General features: G+C 44.1%; 1 protein-coding gene across 1 annotated transcript in view; it reads left to right on the top strand.

The window, feature by feature from the left end:
• The window catches only part of MYO10 (myosin X), a 252,256-nt gene that overhangs the window by 123,483 nt on the left and 101,873 nt on the right, over nt 1-26,900 (top strand). The window contains exons 4-9 of the mRNA XM_020887818.2: nt 3,932-4,119; nt 16,414-16,548; nt 18,253-18,377; nt 19,062-19,075; nt 19,192-19,276; nt 20,266-20,369. Coding sequence (XP_020743477.2) covers nt 3,932-4,119; nt 16,414-16,548; nt 18,253-18,377; nt 19,062-19,075; nt 19,192-19,276; nt 20,266-20,369 — 651 coding nt within the window. The remainder of the gene's footprint in view (nt 1-3,931; nt 4,120-16,413; nt 16,549-18,252; nt 18,378-19,061; nt 19,076-19,191; nt 19,277-20,265; nt 20,370-26,900) is intronic.

Here is a 26,900-nt window from a genome sequence, read left to right as displayed (position 1 = left end):
ATGTCCTATGGGTCTCCTGCCCCCATACAGAATCCACATCATCTGTGTCAGGATAAGTGACTTCTTTTTTTTTGATTGTTTTTAAGTTTACTTATTTTTTTAGGCCATGTTGGGTCTCAGTCGTGGCGCACAGGATCTTTTGATGTGCTACATGAACTCTGGTTGTGGCGCGTGGACTCAGTTGCTCTGCAGCAGGCGGAATCTTAGTTCCCTGACCAGGGATTGAACCCCTGACCCTTGCATTGGAAGGCAGACTCTTTTTCTTAAGTGATGCTGGGGGGCTGCTTCCCCAAGTGGGAACGGGGAGCACACCTATGAGGTTTTGGCCAAAGTCATCACTTTCAAAGGAAAGCTTGTATTAAAAGATTATGATATTTTTCATGTATAAATCAATACTTAAAAATCTCATCTGAGAATTTCATAACCACCTTGCCAATATGCTATCAACGGGAGGCAGTCAAGCAGTGCATGCTTAGTTATATCTAACTCTTTGTGACCCCGTGGACCATAGCCCACCAGGCTCCTCTGTCCGTGGGATTCTCCAGGCAAGAATGCTGGAGTAGGTTGCCATTTCCTCCTCCAGGGATCTTCTTGACCGAGGCATTGAACCTGCATCTTCTGGATATGAACAGGAGTGCCAAAATTTTCACAATTTGGGCATATTATTCTCTTTTCAGATATGTTAATGATGGGTTACTATTCTAATATTCATTTAATAGTCAAACTGATGCCCTGACTGTGGCTTTTCTCTTTTACTTATAACTGAGACAGGGGATTGGCAGCGTGCCTACCCATCTGTATAAAGAGGGTCTTCACTGATTGTCTTGAGTTCTGCCAAAGTGGGAAGGGGAAGCATGTTTCACAGAAAAATGGAGTCTTGGTATTTCACCAAATAAAAATAATAATAATAATGCAGCCAGCTGCCAAAAGGGTAGAAACAAGCTTGACGTTTTAGACCTACAAGAGGAAGGGACCAGACTCCCAGAGCCTCAAGCATCACCTACTTGCCTGACTCCCTCATCTCTGCAGTTGTAGTGAAAGAAGCTGCCAGCACCTGTGGTCCAGGCATTGATGGAAGGTATCTGGCATCCCCCAGGGGACCATGTGATTCTCTGCTCTCCTGTAGAAGTAGGACACTTTCCTTCCCCAGAGGAAAAGGCTGCCTGCACTCTTCTTTCTGGCCAAATCCTTCCCCTGATGCTCTGATGGGGAAAAGGGGGCCCTCTAGAGAGTGCAGGTGTCTGAAGACCTGAAAATTCATTCCTGAAAGTTCTGCATCTTTTAATTTTTTTCAATGGAAGTGAAATTTACATAACAGAAAACCAGCCACTTGAAGGGAAATTCAGTGGCATTTAGTACATCCAGTGTTGTACGACCAGCACCAAAATGTTACCATCACCCAACTGGAAACCCTGTACCTGCAAGGCAGTCAGCTGTCAGTCCTTCCTGGCTCCACCCTCCCCTCTGCCCATGGTAACTACCACCGTGTTTGTATCCGGCTTCTGTCACCTCGTGTCATGTTTTTCAAGGTCCATCTACACGGAAGCCTGTATCAGTACTTCCTTCCTTAGCACGACTGAATAATATTCTGCAGTATGGTTGTACTGCATCTTGTTTACCCATCTATCTGATGGTGGACATTAAATTGTTTCTGCCTTTAGGCTCTTGTGTTTGATGCTGCTGTATCTTTGTTGGAGTACCTGTTTTTAATTCTATGGGGGGTACATACCTAGGAGCAGAATTGTTGGGTCATACGGTAATAACTCTTTGACCTTTTCAACCTTGTTTTGGTTTAAGATGTTTCCAAAGCATGCTCTCAACTGTCTTACATTTGAAAGCAGTTACACGGGACACAGGATATTTTGCTTCATGTTCCTGGAAGTCACTGTAAATACAGATGATTGCAAATTGCTGTACTATGGCTCAGACGCACTCAGGATGTTTGAGCTTTCTGTCCAATGTTCGTTGCTTTTCTTGTCCTCTGCTGTGTCCCCACCGCTTGCTGGCGGATGTGAGGAGAAGGTTCTGGATTTAGGTGGCCTGCATTCGCATCTCACCTCTGCCCCTTACCGACTGTGTGACCGAAAGCAAAATTTTATCACTCTGCCTTAATTTGCCCATCTGAGAAATAGGTGCAATAATACTCTGAACATCCTAGGGATATTGTGAGTGTTGAAAGGCTCAGGCCCTCTGTGTTAGTCTGTTCCGACTGCCATGACAAAAGACCATGGACTGACTGGCTGAAGCAACAAGACAGTAATTTTCTCACAGTTCTAGAAGCCCAGAATTTGAGGTCAAGGTATCTGCAGGGTTGGTTTCTCCTGAGGGCTCCTGCCTTGGCTTGCAAATGGCCGCCTTCCTGCTGGGTCCTCACGTGGTCTTGTCTGTGTGCACTCGTCGCCTGTGTTTCTTTGTGAGTCTAGATTCTCTCTTCTTACAAGGACAAGTTTGGGCTTCCCAGGTGGCTCTAGTGGTAAAGAGCCCGACTACCAGTGCAGGCTGCAGATGGTGACTGCGGTGATTTTGGAGCCCCCAAAATAAAACCTCTCACTGTCTCCATTGTTTCACCATCTATCACTTCATGGCAAATAGATGGTGAAACAATGGGAACAGTGAGAGACTTTATTTTTTTGGACTCCAAAATCACTGCATATGGTGACTGCAGACATGAAATTAAAAGACGCTTGCTCCTTGAAAGAAAAGCTGTGACCAACCTAGACAGCATGTTAAAAGACAGAGACATTACTTTCCAACAAAGGTCCATCTAGTCAAAGCTATGCTTTTTCCAGTAGTCATGTATGGATGTGAGAGTTGGAGCATAAAGCTGAGCACTGAAGAATTGATGCTTTTGAACTGTGGTGTTGGAGAAGACTCTTGAGAGTCCCTTGGACTGAAAGGAGATCCAACCAGTCCATCCTAAAGGAAATAGTCCTGAGTATTCATTGGAAGGACTGAAGCTGAAGCTACAATACTTTGGCCACCTGATGCAAAGAACTGACTCATTTGAAAAGACCCTGATGCTGGAAAGGATTGAAGGCAGGAGGAAAAGGGGATGACAGAGGATGAGATGGTTAGATGGTATCACTGACTCAAGGGACATGAGTTTGAGCAAGCTCCTAGAGTTGTGATGGACAGGGAAGCCTGGCATGCTGCAGTCCATGGGGTCGCAAAGAGTCAGACACGACTGAGTAACTGAACTGAACTAATGCAGGAGATGAAAGAGACATGAGTTTGATCCCTGAGTGGGCAAGATAACTGGAGGAGCGCATGACAACCCACTCCAGTATTCTTGTGTTTTCACAATGTTCTTGTTACTTCTTAAGTCAAAGATTTATAGCATAAAAGTTATTGTTTTGACTCTTTTTTAAGTGTGCAGTACAGTGCACTAAATACCATTGCCGTCTTGTGCAACCATAACCGCTATCTACCTCCATAACTTTCTGACCATCCTGAACAGAAGCCCACTAAGCAGTCACCCTCCCCCCACCCCCCCACTCCCCGCCTTCTCATATTGCTTTAATCCCGCCTTTCCTAACAGCCTCCTGATGGGCATTGGGGTCAGGAGGTCCCTGGAGAATTAGGGATTTGGGCTTCACTGTGTCCCCATTGTCTTTGTCTTGTTTACTTGCAGCCGTCTTTGAAGTGGGTGCATTCCTTTGCACAAGATTTGTCCCCAGATACAGGAAAAGTGTGTGAGTGGGGGTCAGGAGTCCCTGGTCCCTTTAACGTGCACTCTGGATTCTATTTAGGCTCAGACAGTGGCCCCAGTGGGAGGCAGTATCTCTTCCCCTCTCAGTGTGGAGCCGCCTGGAGCTGCTTCTGTCTCCATCCCAGTGTGGGTGGGGGTGAGATCCCGTGCCCAGATGCCCCCTTCTCCTCCCTGAGTGCCACCTGTAACCCGAGTCCCTGTCTCCCCGCCCCGTCCCCGCAGACCTACATCGGCTCCATCATCGCCTCCGTGAACCCCTACAAGACCATCACGGGCCTGTACTCGAGGGACGCCGTGGATCGCTACAGCAGGTGCCACCTGGGCGAGCTGCCCCCCCACGTCTTCGCCATCGCCAACGAGTGCTACCGCTGCCTGTGGAAGCGCCACGACAACCAGTGCGTGCTCATCAGGTAACCAGCCGGCCCCCAAACCCAGAGCCCGCCCATGAGCACATCAACCCCCAGATTTCCCAGACGGAGTTTTCCGTTCTGAGTAGCCCAGTGACTGCAGCTTCGGAAAGAAACTGGGGACTCGATAAAAAAGCAGGATGTACCATGTTTGCTGGCTCTTGTCCTCAGAGTGATTTCTCCATTTCGTCTCTTTGTTTCATTTACCTTAGTTATTCTTTGGTTTGTTCCAATGATCAACTGTTGACTTTCGGAAGCATTGTGTAGTTCTTCCAAGTTTAAAATGTTTTCTGTATTCTAGAGTGCTTGTTAGCATGCTTGCCTACTTGAAGAAGGTTTTGGTTTTTGCCAGTAACAGATTACCCAAGAATCTCCCAAATTTAAGGATTTTTAAGGAATTTAATAATTGGATGTTCCTGAAGTTGAACCTTGAATTAGCCGCCGAAGAGGGACTTACTCTGTTATATGTTGAGGGAATGATAGAAAGGCATAATGATTTCCATTAATTTTGGGGAGAGGTGAGGAAAAAGGGTCTTGCCATCTATTTCAGCCAAGTTTTACTCATTTATTAAAATAAGCTACCAGATGCCTCACTCACAAAACAATTATTACTAGGAACTACTTAAAAAAAATCATAGAGTGTATTGCTTTGAAGATATGTAATTTTTACTGAATAATTCAAATTGCCCTTATCACCTAATTTCTAGTGATATCCTGTTGGCTTATATTATTTATAATTGGGATCATGTTCTCGAGAAGGAATTGGCTGCCCACTCCAGTATTCTTGCCTGGAGAATCCCATGGATAGAGGGGCCTGGCGGGCTACAGTCCATAGTACTGCAAAGAGTGGGACACGACCGAGTGACTGAACACACACACACACTCACACTCACACTCACATATGTCTTAGTGGTGATCAGAACACTCCTGGATGAGATCAAGAGCAGACATGCTGAGTGCCCTGGAATATCCAAGCACTTCGTCCAGGCACTCGTTCATGGAGCTCGGCTGTTGCTAAGACCCGACTGAATTATTAAAGCTGCTGATGGGACTGGAAAGCCATCAAAAACAGAGGTCAAGATCTTCTTTCCCAACTTGTGGCAAAATAACTGTTATTATTTCAAGGGGAGAAGAAAAGGTGTTTAGAATTAGAGAGGACATCATATCAGGATCCCACTCCCTGATTTTTGATCCAGTGGAAGTGAGGCTCAGGAGAGAGGTGGAGAGCCATGTGTCAGCTTCAGACTCCCAGCCCCAAATTGCAGACAGACCGACCCCCTGGTCAGGGTTCAGGCAGGTCACTGGTGGCCACGATCACTGTCAGAACCAGTCCCCAGATGGTGAGGAGCTCACCAGCCCTTCCCCCGACCCAGCTCACCTGTCTAGTAAACCACTGCTGCTCTTTTGGGGAGGGAGTCAGGAGCAGATGTACCAGAGGTGAGTGCTCCTGGAAACTCCAGGGGAGAGAAAGGAGGCCATTCAGGAGGTCCTCACACTGTCCCCCCCGCCCCGTCCCATCTTCCCAGGTGGCTCAGTGGTAAAGAATCCGCCTGCTGATGCAGGAGATGCAGGAGACGTGGATTCAGTCCCTGGGTCGGGAGGATCCCCTGGAGGAGGAAATGGCAACCCACTCCGGTATTCTTGCCTGGACAGTTCCATGGACAGAGGAGCCTGATAGGCTACCGTCCATGGGGTCCCAAGGCGTCAGACACAGCTGAGCAGGCACAAGCACATTGTCCCACATGGTATCTGACGGAAGATGGGTAAGAGATAATGGCCAGCATTTCCAAAGGCTTTGAACACTGTGCCAAAAACTTTCCATGCATCAGCTCATTGAAACTTTCCAGCAGCCCTTTGACGCAGGTACTGCCTTCAGGGATTGTGTTGTTCTTCTTAGCAGTGTTTACCCATTACTCTTGTTCATGGATCCTTCATTTGCAATAGATCAGAATTATGTGAATGTGGAGGATGGAACAATGCATTTCTCTTTCATCTCTTCTCTCCTTGCTTCCTCCATCAGTTACTTTCTTTAAGGAGAGGGAAACACCTGGGAAGATATATTCTCTTTTCTTACCTTAACGATGTTCACTCACCAGGTTGTGGAAACAACTTGGATAGAGGGACTGTCCATCAATCCAGCTAAGTAAATATGAATCCTTGTAACTTGCAGTTAATAAAAATGAAGCTAACACTTGGTTTGAAAATAGAACTTTTAAGAGTCACCTTCCCAATGAATTGACTTGCCTTCTGATTGAAGCACTATTTGTGGGCTTTTTGAAATGGTTTCACAAAAGTTGAAAGTAAAGTTTAGAAGTTAGAATTTAAGATCACTGTTTCAGCATACAGAATATTTAGCATACAGATTAGCAGAATATAATTTGCTAAGATTAACAGAGAGTTTAAGATCAAGCTGTTTTCCACACTTAGGTACCTAAATATTTGCCATCGATAATTGGCTGTGTTTATTACTTTCAGTGGAAAAAGTGAGGGCATGACTCATATATCACTTGCTAGACAGAGCAGTTAGGGAAGAAAGTGAAAAATCAAATGAGATCATTGTGCATATATGTGTGTGTGTAATAAAACAGGAAGGGGTTAGCATGTTCCTGCCAAAGACTGTGGCATTTAAAAATAAAGTTGGGGGTAGCCGGGAGGGAGAGGGGACCCCAGACAGAAAGCTCTCATTGTGTAGTTGTGATGTGAAGAGTATTTAAATTAAATCAGGAAACGGCGTTTTTAAGAATAGATTTCTCATTAAAATGTGTTTTGGTTTTTAATAGACCACTCCAGCAGTTTTTTTTTTTTTTTCCCCAGTGGGACTTGGGGCTGTGGGAATTAAGAGAAAATTATGAATATAAAAATAAAAACTGGAGGGCACAGTAGCCCATTTAGATTTCCTCGGGCATGATCTGCCCCCTGGTGGCTACAGCATGTTACTACTTCAAAAATCAGGCTAATTACCTATGAAACTAAGAAAATAAGCCTATTTGGATTTAGGCAGGGACCTCATAGATCAATTTTTCTCTCACTTTACGGGCCTCTGTTCCTCCCAGTCTCCAGGATTCTAGTCCAAGCCTTTATTATTTGTCTCACTTTCAAAAGTTTACCTCCCTTAAGCTCTAGTTTTGTTTTACTTGCTTATGTACATTTAAGCCAACGCTTATGCTATTATAATTTCTAAAATATGTATTTAAAACTTCCATGAGTTTTTTAATCTAACAGGGTCAGCATTTGATCTTGGTTGGTCTAGTATATTTCATGTTAACTTCAGTTTGGGGCAAGCAGAATTTAGTCTATTTTGTTTAGTCTTCTATTATCTTTTCTGGATATGTGACCTTTTAATGTCAAGTCCTGTGGTTAATTCATCTGCAACTCAGTGCCTGATAGAGGGTTCAGCATCCAATGTCCGTCAATCAAAGGATGGATGGGCGGAGCAGCTATTGGCTTAGGACCTCTGCTTGCTTTGCGAAAAATTTTGTTTTTCCAAAATAGTAGTGTATTTCTTCTTAACAGTGTCTTTTCTGCTTCCCTGGCAGCTCAGTGGTTAAGAATCCGCCTATAATGCAGGAGATGTGGGTTTGATCCCTGAGTCAGAAATATCCGCCGGAGAAGGAAATGGCAACCCACTCCAGTGTTCCTGGCCTGGAAAATCCCAGGGACAGAGGAGCCTGACCTGCCACAGACCATGGGATCAAAAAAGAGCCAGACACAACTTAGCGACTACACAGCAACGTGTCTTTTATATTCTGGAATAATACTTGGCTTCTCAGTCTTTTTTTTATTCTAGTGGTATATTTAGAAATGACCGAACTGGAATAGTGAACAAAGCTTGTATCCTGGATTAAAAAGTCACTAATCAGAATAAGGCATGGGACATGCCTTGAGCTCATGGAAGGTTATCATACGGAAGGTTACCTTGTTAGGCTTTTAGGATAAAAAAAAAAAACAAAACCAAAAATGCCCAACCACTGCCCTTTACGAACTTGTGCTCTGATGGGAAGAAGCTGCCAGTGCTATTGGGGAAATGTGCACATGGTTGCTCAGAGAAGATGACAGAAGATGCTCGAGAAGGAACTGAGAAAATATATCACAGAGGAAGGGACATGTGGTTATGAGCCCAACAGTCTGTGGGAACACAGCGGGCACAGTGGGGACGGGCCCAGAAGCATTTGAAAGAACAAGTGAAAGTCACTCAGTCGTGTCTGACTCTTTGCGACCAGGTGGACTGTATAGTCCATGGAATTCTCCAGGCCAGAATACTGGAGTGGGTAGCCTTTCCCTTCTCTAGGGGAGCTTCCCAACCCAGGGATCGAACCCAGGTCTCCCTCATTGCAGGTGGATTCTTTACCAGCTGAGCCATCAGAAGAACGAGGATCATTAGCAAATGGAAGGCATGCCTGTAAAGTGTGGGATTTGCTAAGGACATGTAGGAACCAGGCTTGGTTGGAAAGGCAAAGACGGTGCACTGCCGTTCATTGAGAAAGACTGAGCTTTTGTCTCCTTGTGTTCGTTTCAGAGCAGAGTCCTACTTCCTGCTGCAGGGTCACACCTTGATGGTTTTGTCTTGCTTGCAAAGACCTGCCGACTATATCTTCTAGGCAGTAGAGAAGTTTCCAAAGTCGTCTTAGTCAGCAGTGGAGTGATCCCTGTATATTCTGAAAAAATCACATGAATCAGGACAGTTTGATCTGATCCCCATTCAGGATGGGGAATGCTTGTCAGGTGTCCGCAGAGGTAGCCTCTGGAGGGTCATATTTTCTCTAAAAGAGGACATATTTTTGGCTCAGTGAGCAAGATTATTTCTATTACAACTACTCAACTCTGCCCTTACAGTGCGGAAGTGCTTGCAGACAGAGCGTGTGTGAATGCCAGGCTGTGTTCCAATAAAACTTTATTTATAAAAACAGAAGGGCAGATCTGGAGGCCACAGTTGGCCAACATGTGCGCTGAAGGGGAGACTGCAGGTGGATAGAGGGCCCTGTTCACAGCAGAGGCACTTTCCTTCAGGTGTGTTTTGATCCCTCCTCCCTGATTTCCTGGGGACTTCACTCCACCTTTGAGCCTCTCTGCCCCTGGTTCTTGGATCTCTCCTTTTCTGCTGTGTCATTGGCATTATCACCCAACAATTTCTAGTATCTTTTCTTGGATACTTGATCTTCTTTGCCTGGGGACTCAGACGGTAAATAATCTGCCTGCAGTGCAGGAGACCTGGGTTCAATCCCTGGGTCAGGAAGATCCCCTGGAGAGAAGGGAATGGCAACCCACTCCAGGATTCATGCCTGGAGAATCCCATGGACAGAGGAGCTTGGCAGGCTATAGTCCATGGGGTCGCAAAGAGAAAGACATGACTGAGTGACTAATACTCACTTAATTTCTTTATTTCTGAAATGGGAGTGGGGGTCGTCTTTGGCTCCACAGCCCCTTCCACGGGCTGCCCCACCCTCCTCCAAGCTGCTCCACCATTCTGGACTCTTCCTTGTTCGCTGGACTCATCTTCCTCAGCTTCTGCCCAGCCTGCCCTTCCTTCTCTGCATGTCCCTGCCTCCCCAGACTTCAGGGCTCCCCTGCCAGCTTCTCCTCTGTGTCCCACCCATGTGTCCACCTCTCCTCTGCCGGGCATCTCAGGGGTGGCCGCTCCTCAGTTCACCCTGATTTTCTCCCAGAAAATCCATGTTCCTCCTATCATGCTTCTTGTTCTTAGCAAGGTCTCAAGCCGGAGATCAGGACATTAATCTTGGATCTAGGAGTCACCCGCCCCCAACAATGAAGGTCAGATTGCCTTCAGTCAACTGTGCCGATCTCATATATACAGTTCAGTGATTATTGACAAAGATGCCCAGCTGTGTTACCAGCGTCCAGGTCATCACACTGGCTGGCAAACTCCCTGGACTCTCCCGATTGATTCCCCCACCTCCCTGTCACCCAGCACCCAGACCAGGACCCCAGCCATCCCCTGCCTCCTCTGGAGACCTCTGACCTTCTCCTCTGCCACCCCCTCTCCTTATCCTCTGCCCTCATTCCCCGACTTCCTTTCTCATGTCTCTCCTTCCATCCCCCTCAATCCATTTTCCACACTGATTTGTTAGAACCTTGAACCTGGTCTTCACATCCTTCTGCTTAAAAACTATCCTTGAGATTTTCCATTCTGCCTACAAAAAGTTCTCAGAACTTCGAGTGTCGTCTCCGAGGCCCCATATCAGTGCCGTAGTTTTCTTTCCCTTTTTTAAAAATTTTCATTATTTATAAATTTTTTTTTAAAAACAGCATCAACTCATTTTGGCTTATCTGGCCGCATATGTTTTCTCCAAAGCCCATGTTTGTGTTTGTGGTCACGTTGGCGCCAAGGGTTAGGACTGTAATCGTCACGGGCTGATGAGACAGATGCAGGACTGGCTATGTCAGTGATGTGTTCAGTGTCGGTGAAGGGGATCTAACAGCGCGATTGCTGTGTGAGTGACTGTTTTATCGAGGCTGGGATAGAGGAGCTGAGGTGGAACACATGACTCATCGCAGCGCCTGTGGTCAAAGAGGCTGCCAGGCTCCCGGGGAAGCAGTGGGCAGTCACGGTTCAAAGAGCGCTTCAGCTTTAGCAAAGCACCATTAACCAGGGGGTTAAGGTAGTCTTGTTAATCTAGATTTTATAGGTATTAGAGTTTATGAGTCTAACATTTATTTTGGCTTCATAGTTCTGTGGTGCAATAAGCGAAGCAGGATATACTTAGTTATTATATCCTTAGAATGCTATAATATAGATGCTGTCTATCACATAGCATGTGTTATCAAGTTCCCCATGTTAGTAACTCATTTCTGTCACTGTCCACCAGGAAACAGCATCAGATCCCACAGTTAACAGCTTAGTCCTACGAGACTGCCTTCCCCTCCACGTCAGATGCCCGTCATGTGGTCACCTCTGCTTCTGACCCAGCAGCTCTAGGTTGGAGCTTCCAACGACCGCCTCCTTGGATTTGATTAATTTGCTCGAGCAAAAAAAAATTGTTTTTCTAGAGCAGCTCACAGAACTCAAACCTTTTAGTTACTCAATTATCAGTTACAGTTAAGTCCCTTATTGTTAACAAACTTAATGTTCGTTAAGTCCAACTTAAGTCCAGCAAAGTTAGCCTAGGTATGCAACTAATGCATTCAGCTGTATGTGTGCATGCATGCTAAGGCTCTTCAGTCATGTCCAACTTTGCAACCCTACGAACTATAGCCCTCCAGGCTCCTCTGTCCTCAGGATTCTCCAGGCAAGAATACTGGAGTGAGTTTTGAAGCCCACCTCCAGGGGATCTTCCTGACCCAGGGATCGAAGCTGCATCTCTTATGTCTCCAGCATTGGCAGGCAGATTCTTGACCCCTAGCACCATCTGGTTATCACGTGCACGTGCGCGCACACACACATACCCCCAACTCACACAATCAGCTGTGTAGTACTGTCCTGTAATAGGTTTATAATACTTTTCACACAAATAATACATGAAAAACCACCCAGAAGACACATAAATGTTGCAGTACTTTGCAAAGTACAGTGGTACTGTACATCAGCTGGCAAGCGGGCATGTCTGCAGCTTTAAAGTTTCGTGGAGGCGGGGGGATTCACTGTACTATAGAGGGATGTGTTTAACTCAGGAACAGCAGATGGAAGAGGGGATGCCCAGCAGAGTATGGGGAAGGGGGGGGAGTTCCCACCCTTGGGGAGCCACTCTCCACCTCCACGTGTTCCCCAGCCCGGAACCTCTCAGACCCCATCCTTTTGGATTTTATGGAGGATTCATTCCATAGCATGATGGATTGACTAACCCATTAGCCATGAAAGTCCATCACCAGCCTCTCCCCCTCTCTCCTTTAGGAAAAAACCAGTTCCACACTTGCCCGGAAAACAGTGGCCTCTCAGTGGGACCCCAGCCCCTCCCCCCTTCCCTTCCCCGCTGGCTCTGCGGGCATCTCCCCCTCCCTAAAGGCTCCAAGCCCTCCCCTCCCCGTCCTTCAGGTTTCCCCCAGCTCACTTTTGTGCATGTCTCTGCATTTCAGTCCAAATGTCGTTTCCCGGGGAATGTCTCTGCTGAACCTTTACTCTCTATCTAAATTATGACTCCTGCTGTCTCCTGAGGTCCATACTCAACAGCATTAGCCATGATTTGTGACTCTTTATCTCCCGCTGCTGCTGGATCATAAATACCGTCCATGGCCATTTGTCTCCAGACTGTCTTCCCAGCCCTTAGTGCAGCCTGCTGCATCATGGCCCCATGGATACTTCAGGAGGGAGGAAGTTCCTGCAGAGATGTTCTTGGTCCATTGCTTCAAAGATGATGTTTTGTGACCCTCGGTAAATGGAGAATGGGCTTCCCAGGTGGTGCTAGCGGTAAAGAACCCGCCTGCCAATGTAGGAGACCTGAGAGATGAGAGTTCGATCCCTGGGTTGGGAAGATCCCTTGGAGGAGGGCATGACAACCCACTCCAGCATTCTTGCCTGGAGAACCCCAAGGACAGAGGAGTCTGGCGGGCTATGGTCCATAGGATTGCAAAGAGTCAGACACAGTGGAAGCGACTTAGCACACAGCACAGTCACAGGCAGGGGTGGGGAGGGGAGGAGGAAGACGATTAGACAGAAGTGAGTCCTGGTACCTTGATGCTAATGTCTGGGGACATCTGGCATATTTCTGAGTTTTGACAATTTGTGAGTCATTTATTCTTTGCTTTGTTCATGGCACACTTTCCCACCCCCCTATATATGTCCCCTTTGTAATCTGGTGCAGTCCTATCTGAATTTTGTGAAAGGCCTTTCAAGAATAGTTGTTCCCAGCCTTGACTTCTTAGTGGAATCACCTGGAAATTTGTTAAAAAAAAAAAAAAAAGAAAGAAAAATTACTGATTAAGTTCTACCCTTACAGGTTCGAATTAGGAACACAACGGGTATTTCTCATGTACAGCCAAGTTTGAGAATTACTGTTGCACACATCTGAGTTCCTTTTGTGTTTTTAAGTTTTACTTTATGGATCAACGATGTGCCTAAATAGATTCTGCGCTATGTTAAGTCACATCAGTCGTGTCTAACTCTTTGCGACCCCATGGACTGTAGCCCACCAGGCTCCTCTGTCCACGGGATTCCTCAGGCAAGAATACTGAAGTAGGTTGCCATGCCCTCCTCCACGGGATCTTCTTGACCCAGGAATTGAACCCCCATCTCTTATGTGTCCTGCACTGGCAGGCAGGTTCTTTACCACTAGTGCCGCAGGGGAACCTGTACCATTTTTCGAGGTGGGGATGGATTGGCAGATTGGGATTGACGTATGTTTGCTGCCATGTGTAAAACAGACAGCTGGGGGATCCTTCTTATAGCACAGGGAGCTCAGCTCAGTGCTCTGTGATGACCTGAAGGGATGGGGTTGGGGGGTGGTGAGAGGGATGGCCAAGGGGGGGGGGGTGTGTACACATAACTGATTCCCTTTGCTGTACATCAGCAACCAACACAACATTGTGAAGCAACTATACCCCAAATTTTTTTTAAAAAAAGATGTGCTTAAAGAAGATGCTTGAAAAAAAATTGCTGCAGTGAGAAACAATGTGGGCTGAAGCTTGGCCATAGATCAGTATCCATGGCTGGTAAAGGACTGTACAAGTTTTGGGTTTTCTTCTCCTTGAGTCTTCGCCATCCACCTCGAACAGCCTCTTCTCCACGGCTGTGTGGTTACCGTGTTCATCACGGTAGGTTCATCGCTGTGCTGATTGCTGTAACAGGGGCTGGCCTGGAGAATTCCGTGGACTGCATAGTCCATGGGGTCGCCAAGAGTCAGGCACGTCTGAGCGACTTGCACAGCCCCATATGGGAAGGTGAGACCCCTGACTTTGTTGCACCCATCACTTTGTTCTGGAGACGTGCCATCCTGAGGGCACCCAGATGCCAGGCTGGTAAGATAGGGAGCCCAGAGGACCGTGAGGGGGTTTGGCCACCCGACGTGGAAGTAACATACCCCCGTCTGGCTCAGTTCAGCTGCTGTCGTGTTCAGTTGGCCACGTTCATTCCTGGGTACTGATCGCTGTCCTTCCTACAAGGGAGGTTGAAATGCCAGCCCCCTCTGTGCCCTGGAAGATACAGAGATGGGTTTGGGGACCATGTAAAACATTATTTCTGTTCCATACATTGTAACTAGAGAAGTTGTCACTTTCAGTTTTAACAAAATTTAGCTGCTAGGGAGATGGTATATGTGTTTCTAAATATCAAGAATTATTTAAATTTTCTTCCTGCAACTTTCTCTTGGTTTCTGCTACTCCTTCCTGCTTAATGCCTCCTGTGAGCCAGCTCCTAGGCTTGGCTGGTACCAGAGATGTAGAGACTAATGTGCAGCCCCACACTAGGGCGGTTCTGGTTGCTGATGACAGAAAAGGCGACCGGATTTGGTGTCACTTTCGTGGGCCTTTATCACCTCAGGCAGCGAGGCAGGGCGGGGTCAGGGCTATGGGTTCAGCCACTCCCACTGGCGCTTCTCTGATTATCTTGGCTTTTGCTTTCTGATCTCAAGAAAGGTGTGGCTTCCCAGGTATTTGTCATCTGCAGTCAGGGGAACACTTTGCTTTGTCTTGTGTGTGTGCATGCACGCGTGTGTGTGTGTGTATGTGTACCCCCCCACCCCCCGCCTGTACCTGCAAGTCTCCCCAGAAGCCCTCAGCATACTTGACTTTAAGTCTCTTTGGCTGGAATCCTGACCCTTTCCCATGACCAACCAAACCACCCTGTCACCTGCAGAGGGAATGGGGTTACAGTGATTGGCCTTGATCGATGGAGATTCCCCAGGGCCTGCAGTATCCAGCCGGGCATGGATGCTGTCATCACTGAGTCATTTCCTCTCCTTTATTACATGCGCCTAATCATTCACGATGTTTTCTGCAGAATTCCTCGTTCATAACCTCCCAGCTCTCAACACTCAATGGGGACTGTTTCTTTAGGACTTGTTGGGACCACGTGTGTTTATCTCACCCCCTGAGCAGTTGTGAGCCTGTTACCCCATGATGATGTTGGTGTTTATGTGCTGTTATGCCATTGCTTTACTTTTCTCCTAAATTCTCTTTTTACTACTCCTTGGATGCCAACAGACCTGCTTGTCAATTCGGATCCCGACCCTTAGCCACTGCCCACCTCATGGTATTATCACAAGAATAAAATGCCTAAATGTTGGTTGAGCACCTTCAGGCTCATTGCCTTGTCCCCTCGATATTTATGAATGATTGCATTTTTATTCATGTTTACCAGAAAGATACCATTAATGTGCTCATTCGTATAATTAATATTTACTTGCTTACCAGAAAGATACCATTAATGTGCTCATTCATATAGTTACTATTTACTAAGTGCTGGCCACCAGCCAGGACAGTTCAGTGAACAAAACCCCTGTTCCGGCCTTTGCAGAGCTTGCTATTCTTTGTGCTCAGTTGTGACCGACACTTTGCGACCCCATTGGCTGTAGCCCACCAGGCTCCTCTGTCCATGGGAATTCCCCAGGCAAGAATGCTGGAGTGGGTTGCCATGCCCTCCTCCAGGGGATCTTCCCGACCCAGGGATCGAACCCACATCTCCCGCATTGCAGGTGCATTCTTTACCAACTGAGCTACCAGGGAAATGAAAGGCGCCATCCATCTTCTTACCTGAGCTTAGTCAAAGAGGAGGCTTCTGTTTAGTGGGGGGCATTGGCAACACCTAGGCCGTACGGCTGGCAGGAGGAGGGACCCGCTGCAGCTGCCGCTAAGTCGCTTCAATCGTGTCCGACTCTGTGTGACCCCATAGACGTCAGCCCACCAGGCTCCCCCGTCCCTGGGATTCTCCAGGCAAGAACCCTGGAGTGGGTTGCCATTTCCTTCTCCAGTGCATGGAAGTGAAAAGTGAAAGGGAAGTCGCTCAGTCCTGTCTGACTCTTAGCGACCCCATGACTGCAGCCCACCAGGCTCCTCCGTCCATGGGATTTTCCAGGCAAGAGTCCTGGAGTGGGTTGCCATTTCCTTCTCCAGTGCATGGAAGTGAAAAGTGAAAGTGAAGTCGCTCAGTTGTGTCTGACTCTTAGCGACCCCATGACTGCAGCCCACCAGGCTCCTCCGTCCATGGGATTTTCCAGGCAAGAGTCCTGGAGTGGGGTGCCATTGCCTTCTCTGAGGGAGGGGCCCTCTCTTCCCTGTAACTCAGCACTTGGGTCTCTTTCCCACAGTTCAAGAGTTGTTCTGTGGACACATTGGGGTGACTCCGGCCAAGCTGGTTTTTATTTTTATTTTTTTTTTCACTAGAAGTATAAACGTCTCCATTTTATCTTCCAGTGGGGAAAGTGGCGCCGGGAAAACCGAGAGCACGAAGCTGATCCTCAAGTTTTTATCAGCCGTCAGTCAGCAGTCCGTGGACTTGTCCTCGAAGGAGAAGACCTCGTCTGTCGAACAAGCCATTCTTGAGAGCAGGTATTTATTTCTCCATCGTGTTTCTTGTTCCAGCGAACAGGATTCACTCTCCTCACTGTGCGACTTATTTAAGGAAGTAGTTGAAACTCGGGGTTCTGTCTGCTCTTTCTCTTGATGTGGCTTTCACGATTGCTCAAGGAGAAGTCTCCACACGCAGGTGGAGACTTCTGGTGACCTGACCCTCCATTGCTGGGCCAGGTTTGAGCAAAGGAGTGAGGAACATTCTGCAGCTGCCTCCTACTGGGCAGCTCTTGACTGGCTGTTCGGAGGCCTTGTTATCAGCAGAAATTTCAGTCTCCATCCAGCACGTCGCAGAGAGCTTAGCTGTCAACTCTTGGGAGGCGTCTTGTGGGCAGAATGGTATTGTGTGGCCTCTTACTAGCATCTTCCCTAGTTACTCAGTTGGTAAAGAATCTGCTCTTAACGCAGAAGACCCGGATTCAATCCCTGGGTCAGGGAGGTCCTCTGGAGAAGGAATTGGCAACCCACTCTAGTCTTTCTGCCTGGGAAATCCCATGGGCGGAGGAGCCTGGTGGGCTATATAGTCCATAGGGTCGCAAAGAGTCGGGCATGACTGAGCGACTTTTACTTCACTTCTTCAGCCTCTCAGGTGGCAAAACCCTACTATTGGGCATCAATGGCAATGTCCTCAGAGCTTGAAAGAGAGCCTTGGTACAGCACTCTCTGAAATTCTAATTAAAATCTGTAATTGCCCCATGTCTGATTTGTGCCTTTAAAGGTCCTAGAACCAATAGAGACTTTAAAGGTCCTGTTATTTAAAAATTAGTCCAAGAGTCAGCAGACTCCAGCCTGACACCTGTATCCAGCAGCTTATTGCTTTGTCTTTTTAGACTTCAAAATTTATTTTTTAAATTGTGCTAAAACATACATAGCAAAATGTATAACTTTAAATATTTTTCAATGTACAGCCTAGTGGCATTAAATACATTCATGTTGTTCTGCAGCCATCACCACCATCTATCTCTGGACCATTTTCATTTTCCTCCTCCAGCCTGGTTTTATAAATAAAACTTTATAGAAACACAGACACACTCCTTTGCTATCTTGTCTATAGTTGCTTTTGCACTCTAGTGGCAGAGCTGAGTAATTGCATCAGAGACCACATGGCCCACAAAGCCGAGAAGTATTTTTTATCTAATCCTTTACAGCAAAAGATGGCTGACTCCTGACCTAGTCTGACCGCAGACCTAGTCTGACCACATTTTACACTTGGAGGAGACCCAAGGAAGTTAAATGAGCTCCCCTGGGACATACAACAAATGAGTGAAATTTCCAGGACCGGGGAATTTTTCAGTTCCTAGAATTCGTGTGGGTTTGTGTGTGTGTGTGTGTGTGTGTGTGTGTGCGCGTGCGCACACACACACACAACCCTTGACTTGCGTAAATAAACTAATTTGGGTGAGGACCAGCCCACATGGCCTCCTTGACTCCTGGTAGCATCCTTTGCCCACACGACCAGCTGCGAGTTCTCCCCCTCAAGATGGACACGCTTTATAAACCCATTTCAGCAAGCACTGGGAGATCTGGCCCTTCTATAAATAAACATAATTGCTGTAGGGCCCTTTGCTTTCAGATTTCTCTTGCAGTTATCTATTTTGCCATTGGTGAGGACTGCTGTTAATTACATGGACCCTGATTGCCTCTCACTGTTGTCCTGGGTTTTTTTTTTTTTTTTTTTTGCAGCCCCATCATGGAAGCCTTCGGCAATGCCAAGACCGTGTACAATAATAACTCCAGTCGCTTCGGGAAGTTTGTTCAGCTGAACATCGGCCAGAAGGGAAACATCCAGGGCGGGAGAATTGTAGATTGTATCCTGTTTCGTTTGACTTTTGTGTATTAGTATTTGACTCTCTAGTAGAAACTGTTCTTTGCTTTTTCTTAAGACAGATACAGAATATGAAAAATTCATTTCTGGTTCTACCTTGTTACTGCTCCCGTTTTACTCTGCTTGACCTGTTAATTATCCTAGGAAATAAGGGGCCCTCTTTCTTTTGGGAATCTCTGATTTCATGTCTCCAATCTGAAAATTGGGACTCCTCATCAAATATCATAGGCTTCCCTGGTAGTTCAGATGGTAAAGAATCTGCTTGCAGTGCAGGAGACTGGGGTTTGATCCCTGAGTTGGGAAGATCCCCTGGAGAGGGAATGGCTACCCACTCCAGATTCTTTCCTGGAAAATTCCATGAACAGAGGAGCCTGGCGGGGTACAGTGCATGAGGTCCCAAAGAGTCAGACATGACAGCAACTAGTTGTTTGAAATAATCAGTTGTTTCAAATAGTTCGATGCCTTCTAGGGCACATGTGTCCTGTTGGAAGTTGGATTTTGATGAAATACTCTGTTTTGTTTGCTTATCTTTTGGCACCAAAAGTCAGAATGCCCAAGACCAAGGAATTGTGATTATTTGGGCAACAAAGAGTAGAAAAATAAGGACTAATGGAGCATCCGGTATCCTTGTTTTCTTCCTTGACTTGCCATTGCTTTTTACATGAAGATTTATTAGAAAAAGTAAGTAAGCATGATTTAATTCACATTATCTTTAACATTTTTCAGCAGTTACTGGTTCTTGATCATTAATCAAAGGATACATCCCTGAATAGAAATCTGATTTCTTCTCTTCACAGAACCGAGTAGTAAGGCAAAACCCTGGGGAAAGGAATTATCACATATTCTATGCGCTGCTGGCAGGGCTAGGACATGAAGAGAGAGGTGAGTGATGGAGCTGCTGCAGAGACATTTCCCTTTAAAACCCATCTGTGAAAGAGAAGAGTGGACTTTGTTGGTCTTCCACCATTTGAAATGAAGTGTGCGAGATGATCAAAGATGCTGAGTGCATGTAGAGCCGGATACCGTAGAGAAAAAATCATCAGTAGAGAAAGCTTGAGTTTTTTGGATATGTTTTGGAATCTTAGTTCTTTTCCGATTTAAGGAATATTTGTGAAAAATGCATAATGTATCACAACTAGCTTTACTTTTAAATCACACCCTAATAAAGCAAATTTCCAAATATTTGACTTTGAAAAACAACAATCAACACGGGATCCTCATCAGTTACTTTTTTCGGTAGTGTTTTCTTCCATCCCATCTAATCTGATAATTCTATTTTCCCTAGATGATGATTAAGAGAGAATGATTTAATCTTTTTTTCTTTTTTATTTTTCGATTATGAAAGTATGATAACACATTTACAGGAGACTTGGAAAATATAGAACAAAGTTACATATAGTTCCACTATAGATTACAATTTAAATAATTGTACTACTTAAATAGTAGATAAATTATGTTTTTTAGTTGGAGTTTCAGTATCAAACTCTCAGAAATTAATAGAATGAATATACAGAAAAGTAGAAGGATATAGTAGACCTGAAAAGCAGCATGAACCAATTCAACATAATTAAGATTTGTACAATTTTCACACAACAGTAGGATACAAATTCTGTTCAAGTTCCCATAGACTATAAACTAGGAGACACTAGAACGCATCCAGGGGCATAAAACAAGGTACAAAAATTTCACGGTCTAAAGGTATTGAAATCATACAGCCTGAGAACATTTTAATCTTACTAGCAAACTATTAGGAGCATAGAATTATTTTCCGTACTTTAAAAACTAAAGTTGCAAAGTGGAAACTCTTTTGAGTTCTATCTCATCCTGGACAGTCAAGTACTGATGTTATGTTTTTGTTTTTCTTTTTGTAGAAGAATTTTATTTATCTGTGCCAGAAAACTACCACTACTTGAATCAGTCTGGATGTGTGACAGACAGGACAATCAGTGATCAGGAATCCTTTAGGGAAGTAATTGTAAGTTACTTGCCTATCTTCCTTTGTAAGGGTGACTCGATCCCCCACTCCGCCACCCCCCCAAAAAAAGAATGAAAGAAATTGACGACTTTCCTTTTCTGTTTCAAAAAAATTTTTAATAAATAATCACATTTGTACTGCTTTGTGAGAATAGGTCCTTTCTTCTTATTCCGAGTCCTGGGAGGGAATCCTCTCTCCTAGACGATGGGTGAATGTCTGCATTCAGGGGAGATGGGGATTGGCTTGGAATAGGGTTCAGAAAAACGAAACAAAAGAAAAATCACAGGTTTGGTACTGGAGTAAGCAGATCATATGTTTCAGGGCTTACAATTAAAAATTGTTTTAAGTAATTGATTCCACAGTTCAAAAGAAATCTGTCAACAGTTAGACCAGGTGATTGTTGGCTCTCATCCTGTTCTCATACCTGATTCTGGTAACTGATTCTTACTACGCAAACGGTGGTCATCTTAAGACACTTTGGTGTGGACCCCTGCTGTATGCTGCAGTTCTCAAATACCCCAAGGACTTTTTATAAGGTGACTGTGTTTAGGAAGTCTAAGCATGGTTGAGTGTGGCCGGTAGATTTCATCAGTGTGGTCTGCAGCATTTGGAGTCTGTAGATATAGAGTTGATTCATAAATGGAGCTAACACTGATGGAGCGCTTACTATGAGGACTTAATCATTCCTCTGCTTCTAACAACCCTGTGAGGGTAGAAATATGGTTGTCTATATTCTGTGACTCAGAGAGGTTGGTGACCAGCCTAACCACACACAGCACCTAACAGAACCAGTATCTAGACACAGTCTAACTTCAAATCCTAGACTCTAACCAGGAGGCAGATAGGTAGCCCCTGATTTCGGTGCACCTAGGTTTGTCTTTCTAGTTGTCAACAAGTCAGTTGCATATCGTCATTTGCTTTTCTAGACTGTTCATGAGAATACCTTCTGGAATGGATTCAAAGTATATTTTTAAGTGGATATATATCACACGTCGTTTCCTAGTGTCTGATGTATGTGCCTTTAAACTGAAATGAAAATAAAAACAGACTAGGCTTATAGTATCATGATCACCTTCGCCTCAGCCTTCCTTTTAAAGATGTCACATTCTGCCACGTATAATGCAAAGAGATGTCTCTCTTTGTCATCTCTCCTTCCTTCAACCTGTTAACCAAAAAACCTTTGCTGACAGCACCATTGCTGTGTATCTGCCCTAGGCAGTACAGGATTTGGCCCTGCTAATTGAATTTCATGAAATGTTTAAGTCTTTATTTAAAATTTTCTCTCAATTTTATTTTGATGCCTGAGACTTCTTTCACTACACAAGCTTCCTCCATTCACTTTGTACTAGAAAGTGGATGTTTGCAGTGAGAGACTCCTTGTAATCCAAGTCACCGTGTCACTGCAGGCCCACGCTGACCGCCCACTGGCCGCCAGGGTGAGGGGGCAGCGAGGCCCTTCCTGGTCCTGGGAGTGCCCGGGGAAGGTAGTCTGGTGGCTTCCCCTGGGGGCATCATTTTCTGATTCAAAACTATGTGCTGCTTCTGTTGGCTACAAGGAAACTCATGGAGCTTGGCCCTGTTTCCGTGATTGCTAGTTTTTATTTTTAAGTTGAAATGATAGGTTTTTGGCATTTGAAATTTGGTCCTGTGATGAAAGGACATGTCATCTAGAAGGGAAGACAAGTTTAGACACGAAATTGACATAATGAATGTACACAGTAGACTTAGAGGAATTCTATTTATAGATTCTTAAGTATTTGCTTTGCAATTACTTTTTAGTGTTGACCCATCAGAAATGTCAGTGAAGACTTAGCTGGTATTCATTGAAGTCAGGAGCATGTAAGTTTTGCTCTTATTTAGCCTTCTTCTGGAAGATTGAAGCAATGCAGCCAGAAAAAAAAATAATAATAATAAATGTGCTACTTTTCAGAAAGGAGGAAAAATATTCTTTTCTATAAAAAAAATAAAATTCTCTGCTCCAAAACCTACAAAAATAATCAGTTGGGGAATGGCTCAAATAATTTATTATGTCTTTAAGATCCATTGTAGCTTGCAAAACCATGTTCATGTATGTTTAACAGTAAGGAAAAACTTGTTTATTCTGTAAGTGAGGAAAGCATAATACAGCATGATATCTTTTATTTGAAAAGTAAGCTTATATATGTCATGAATATATAGTATGTATGCAGAAAATACACTAAAATAATTCAAAAGTGTTATCTCAGAGCAGAATTCTAGGGTTTTATTTTATTCTTTATCATTCTGTTAGTATATTTTACAATGAATATGTCAATTTTAATGATTATATGATTATATACTATTATATTACCAAATCATAGGTCTTCCCTGGTGGTTCAGTCAGTAAAGAATCCACCTGCAATTTGGGAGAGCCAGGTTCAATCCCTGGGTCAGGAAGATCCCCTGGAGAAGGAAATGGCAACCCACTCCAGTATTCTTGCCTGGAGAATTCCATGGACAGAGGAGCCTGGTGGGCTACAGTCCATGGGGTCACACAGAGCTGACACGACTGAGTGACTAACACTTTTATCAAATAATAATTTCTATAATACAGGAGTATAAAATATTATATCAGTACTAGCCAACCCATCTTTCTGTCTTGCATAGCGTTCTATAACCAAGAGTGATACAGATGGTTAAAGAGACACTGAACACTTCTGGCTATAAAGTTGATTTTCTGTCTTCAACATTTTTAAGCGTTTGTTGTGTGCCAGGCAGGCACCGTTCTAGCAACAAGGAGACTGTAGTGAGCAAACCATCTATATAATCGCTATATTCTGTTAAAGAAATTAGGATGACTGGAATAGATTATGCTGTTGTTTTATCATGTAACTTGTCTCCTGTTGTTATTCGGTTGCTAAGTCATGTCCTACTCTTTGCGACCCCATGGACTGCAGGACGCCAGGCTTCCCTGTCCTTCTGTGTCTCCCAGAGTTTGCTCAAATTTATGTCCATTCGGTCAGTGATGCTATCTAACCATCTCATCCTCTGTTGCCCCCTTCTCCTGCCCTCAGTCTTTCCCAGCATCAGTCTTTTCCAATGAGTTGCTCTTTGCATCAGGTGGCCAAAGGATTGGAGTTTCAGCTTCAGCATCAGTCTTTCCAATGAATATTCAGGATTGATTTCCTTTAGGATTGACTGGTTTGATCTCTTTTCGGTCCAAGGGACTCTCAGGAGTCTTTTCCAGCGCCACAATTTGGAAGCATCAGTTCTTTGGCACTCAGCCTTCTTTATGGTCCAACTTTCACATTCATAGATGACTACTGGAAAAACCATAGCTTTGTCTCAATTTCCTTCCAAAATCAAGTACCATTGAAATTTGTATCTTCCTACTTTTAACTCCGTAAAGCTCCTTTTCCCAGAGATTTCGGGATTGAAGAAAGGGAAGGTACCACATTCTCTTGGGACTCAAGAACATTTGTTTGCAGAATGTGTTAAAATGTTAGCGGAGAGAAATTATTCCTGTGAATTACGTATGAAAATGTCACCTCTGGTATTTTTAGTTACTAAAAAAAAAAAAAATCATTTTTTTTATCAGCTTTAATGTCAACATATTCTGGCAATAGGACCTTTTAGGACTTTTGCTTATTTTATTGAGAATTTATGTGGTTTTAGAATTCCTCATAGACATCACCTAACATTACTATAAATGTGTACCTGTAAAGGACCCTGAGCCATTCTTAGGGGACCCAGTTTTTCCTGGGGAGAGACAGTGAACACAGACTAAATTTCATAGCCCTTTTTTTTTTCTTTGCAGTCTTCCAGGTTGCACTATAAATTGCTGAGTCAGAATGAAAAGCTATTTCAAGAAAATAGTAACAACTAATTGATTTTTATTGCCTGCATTTGACCTACCAGAATGGTGGCTGATGAAATGTGGGGGAGGATAACAAGAGTCGTTGAGTGATAATCTCTTTATTCTTTTGACTACACAAATATTGAATGGTAATGGTGTTCCTAGCCATCTACCAGGATGGGGTTTCCTGACCATGTAGGTTGTACTGGGTGTACCCATGTTTTTAACAGTGTGAATCCATCTACCCATATGTTCTCTCCTCATCAGTTTGGTCTTATAAAGATTTAGATGGCTCTCAGCCTTAAAAAAAAAAGATCAAAATAATGCCATTTGCAGCAACATGGGTGGGCCTGCATATTGTCATACTGAGTGCAGTAAGTCAGACAGAGGAAGACAAATATCATATGACATCACTTATTTGTGGAATCTAAAAAAAGGCTGCAAATGAACTTATCCACGAAACAGAAAACCTTACAACTGTGGAAAATAAATCTATGGTCCCTGAGGGGTTGGGGGAGAGGGATGAATGGAAAGATTGGGATTGACACATTCTACACTACTAGGTTTTTATACCTAGATAAGTGATAAGGACCTACTGTATAGCACAGGGAACCCTCCTCGGTCCTCTGTAATAGTCTATATGGGAGACGAATCCAAGAAAGAGTAGATACATGTATACGCATAACTGATTCACTGTGCCGTACAGCTGAAATTAAAATCAACTATGCCCCAGTGGAAATTTTAAAATAAAAGACTGACGTTATACCTCTATTTTGCCACATTTGAAAACTTCAGTCTCTTTCAATGTTGGAAAATTTGGGAGTAGAAGCTAATTTTATATTATACAATGTTATAATCTCGCCTAATATAAAATTACATAATAAATTTTCAAAGTATTGATCCTTCATTCGTGACTTACTGTGCCCAGACACCTCCCCTCCCACCCCATCTTATTCAATCCATTTATTCACGACTCACCTGAGGACCCTTGGCTTCCTTAGGTGGTGCCCCCACCTCACAGCTGAGACCCTGACTCATTTACCTTTTGTACCTGAAATTCACTCCTCTTCCCTGCTTGTTTCTCCTGTGAAAAGCCCGGCTTCCTCCTGACCTTAGTGGTTGGGACTGTATTATGTATTTGTCATCACTCCCCTCCCACCCCACACTTTCACAATCACCTGTTTTTTATGTGCTTATTAAAGACTTCATTGAAAACATTTTGTATGACTTTGTGCCAGTTTTATAGCTAAATTACTGTTTCTCGCTTCTGAACTGTACTGAGAATTTCCCAGGGTTTTTTTTTTTTTTTAAGTCTTGAGCCATGTCATTGAGAAAAGATAATTATAAGGAGGCTTAACAGCATTGTAAATCGACTGTATTTCAATAAAAATTTTAGAAAAGTCTTAAAGTGGCTGCTCTTGCCAAAGGGGTGGAGCTTGCTACTGAAAAGACTGTAAATAGGACAATAAGAAACAGTGATTGGAGACTTGCTGGCAGGGCTGAGTGGCCACGCCCATGCTGGTTGGTGTTAATTGGTTCCAGCCATTACATTACCCCGTGGCACACGATTGGTACTTGTCACCACACTCCTAATTCACTTAGAGTTAAACTTGAGAGTGAAGTCACAAATTGGTTCATACAGAAAGCACATTTTATTCATTTGCTTTCATGCCTCCATATGTAATCTTTGTATTTTCAGAGCTTAACAAAGAATTTTTTTCATGGAGCATATTTTGATATTTTTTATTTTACAGTTTGCAGTTTTCTGCTACTGTGAACTTATTTTTTGAAGTCCTTCCTTTTTTTTTTTTTTTTCTGCAAGTATAGAGGAGATCTTTAAAACTTGAAGTATAGTTGATTTATAGTGTGGTAGTTTCTATTGTACAGCCAAGTGATTCAGTTATATATGTGTGCATGTATACAGATTCTTTTTCATATTTTCCATTATGGCTTATTCTACAATATTGAAGATAGTTCCATGTACTATACAACAGGACCTTGTTTATCCATTCTGTATATAATATTTTGTATCCACTAATCCCAAACTCCCAATCCAGCCCTCTCCTGACTCCCCTCCCCTTTGATAAGTCTGTTCTTTATGGAAGATCTTATTTGTTTAGTGTTATATAAAGTCCAGGCAGATTAGTTACAGTGAAATCTCTTATCTCTATGGTCATCCTAAGGTGAGCTTAGAAAATTTTTATAAATTAGTCTTGAAGAGGTCCTCTGATACATGAGGAAAACTTTAATCAAAAAAAGGGAAAATTATTAACTTTAGCACAGCATAGATGCTTTATAATTATTTTGCCAACATCTGAATTGGTCCTTACCACTGTTTTAAAAAGCTTCCCTGCTGGCGGAGATGGTAAAGGACCATCTCCTTTGGTCCTTTACCTGCAATGCAGGAGACCCAAGTTTGATTCTTAGATCTGGGAGGATCCCCTGGAGAAGGAAATGGCAACCGGCTCCAGTATTCTTGCCTGGAGAATTCCATGGAGAGAGGAGCCTGGTAGGCTATAGTCCATGGGGTTGCAAAGCTTCAGACATGACTGAGCGACTAACACTACTACTGGTACTGTTTTAAAAGTCTTGAGCATAATAGATATTTTGTATTTCTTAGCCATATTTCTTTGCTTTTAGAATAAGTAAATTTGAATACTTACTTTCCCATAGGTTTTTAAAAATTGATGAGCACTTGACCAATAGTTCTTATTCTT

This window comes from Odocoileus virginianus, chromosome 14, assembly GCF_023699985.2.
Source record: "Odocoileus virginianus isolate 20LAN1187 ecotype Illinois chromosome 14, Ovbor_1.2, whole genome shotgun sequence".
NCBI classification, from domain to species: domain Eukaryota; kingdom Metazoa; phylum Chordata; class Mammalia; order Artiodactyla; family Cervidae; genus Odocoileus; species Odocoileus virginianus.
This window is presented reverse-complemented; position numbering and strand designations above follow the sequence as displayed.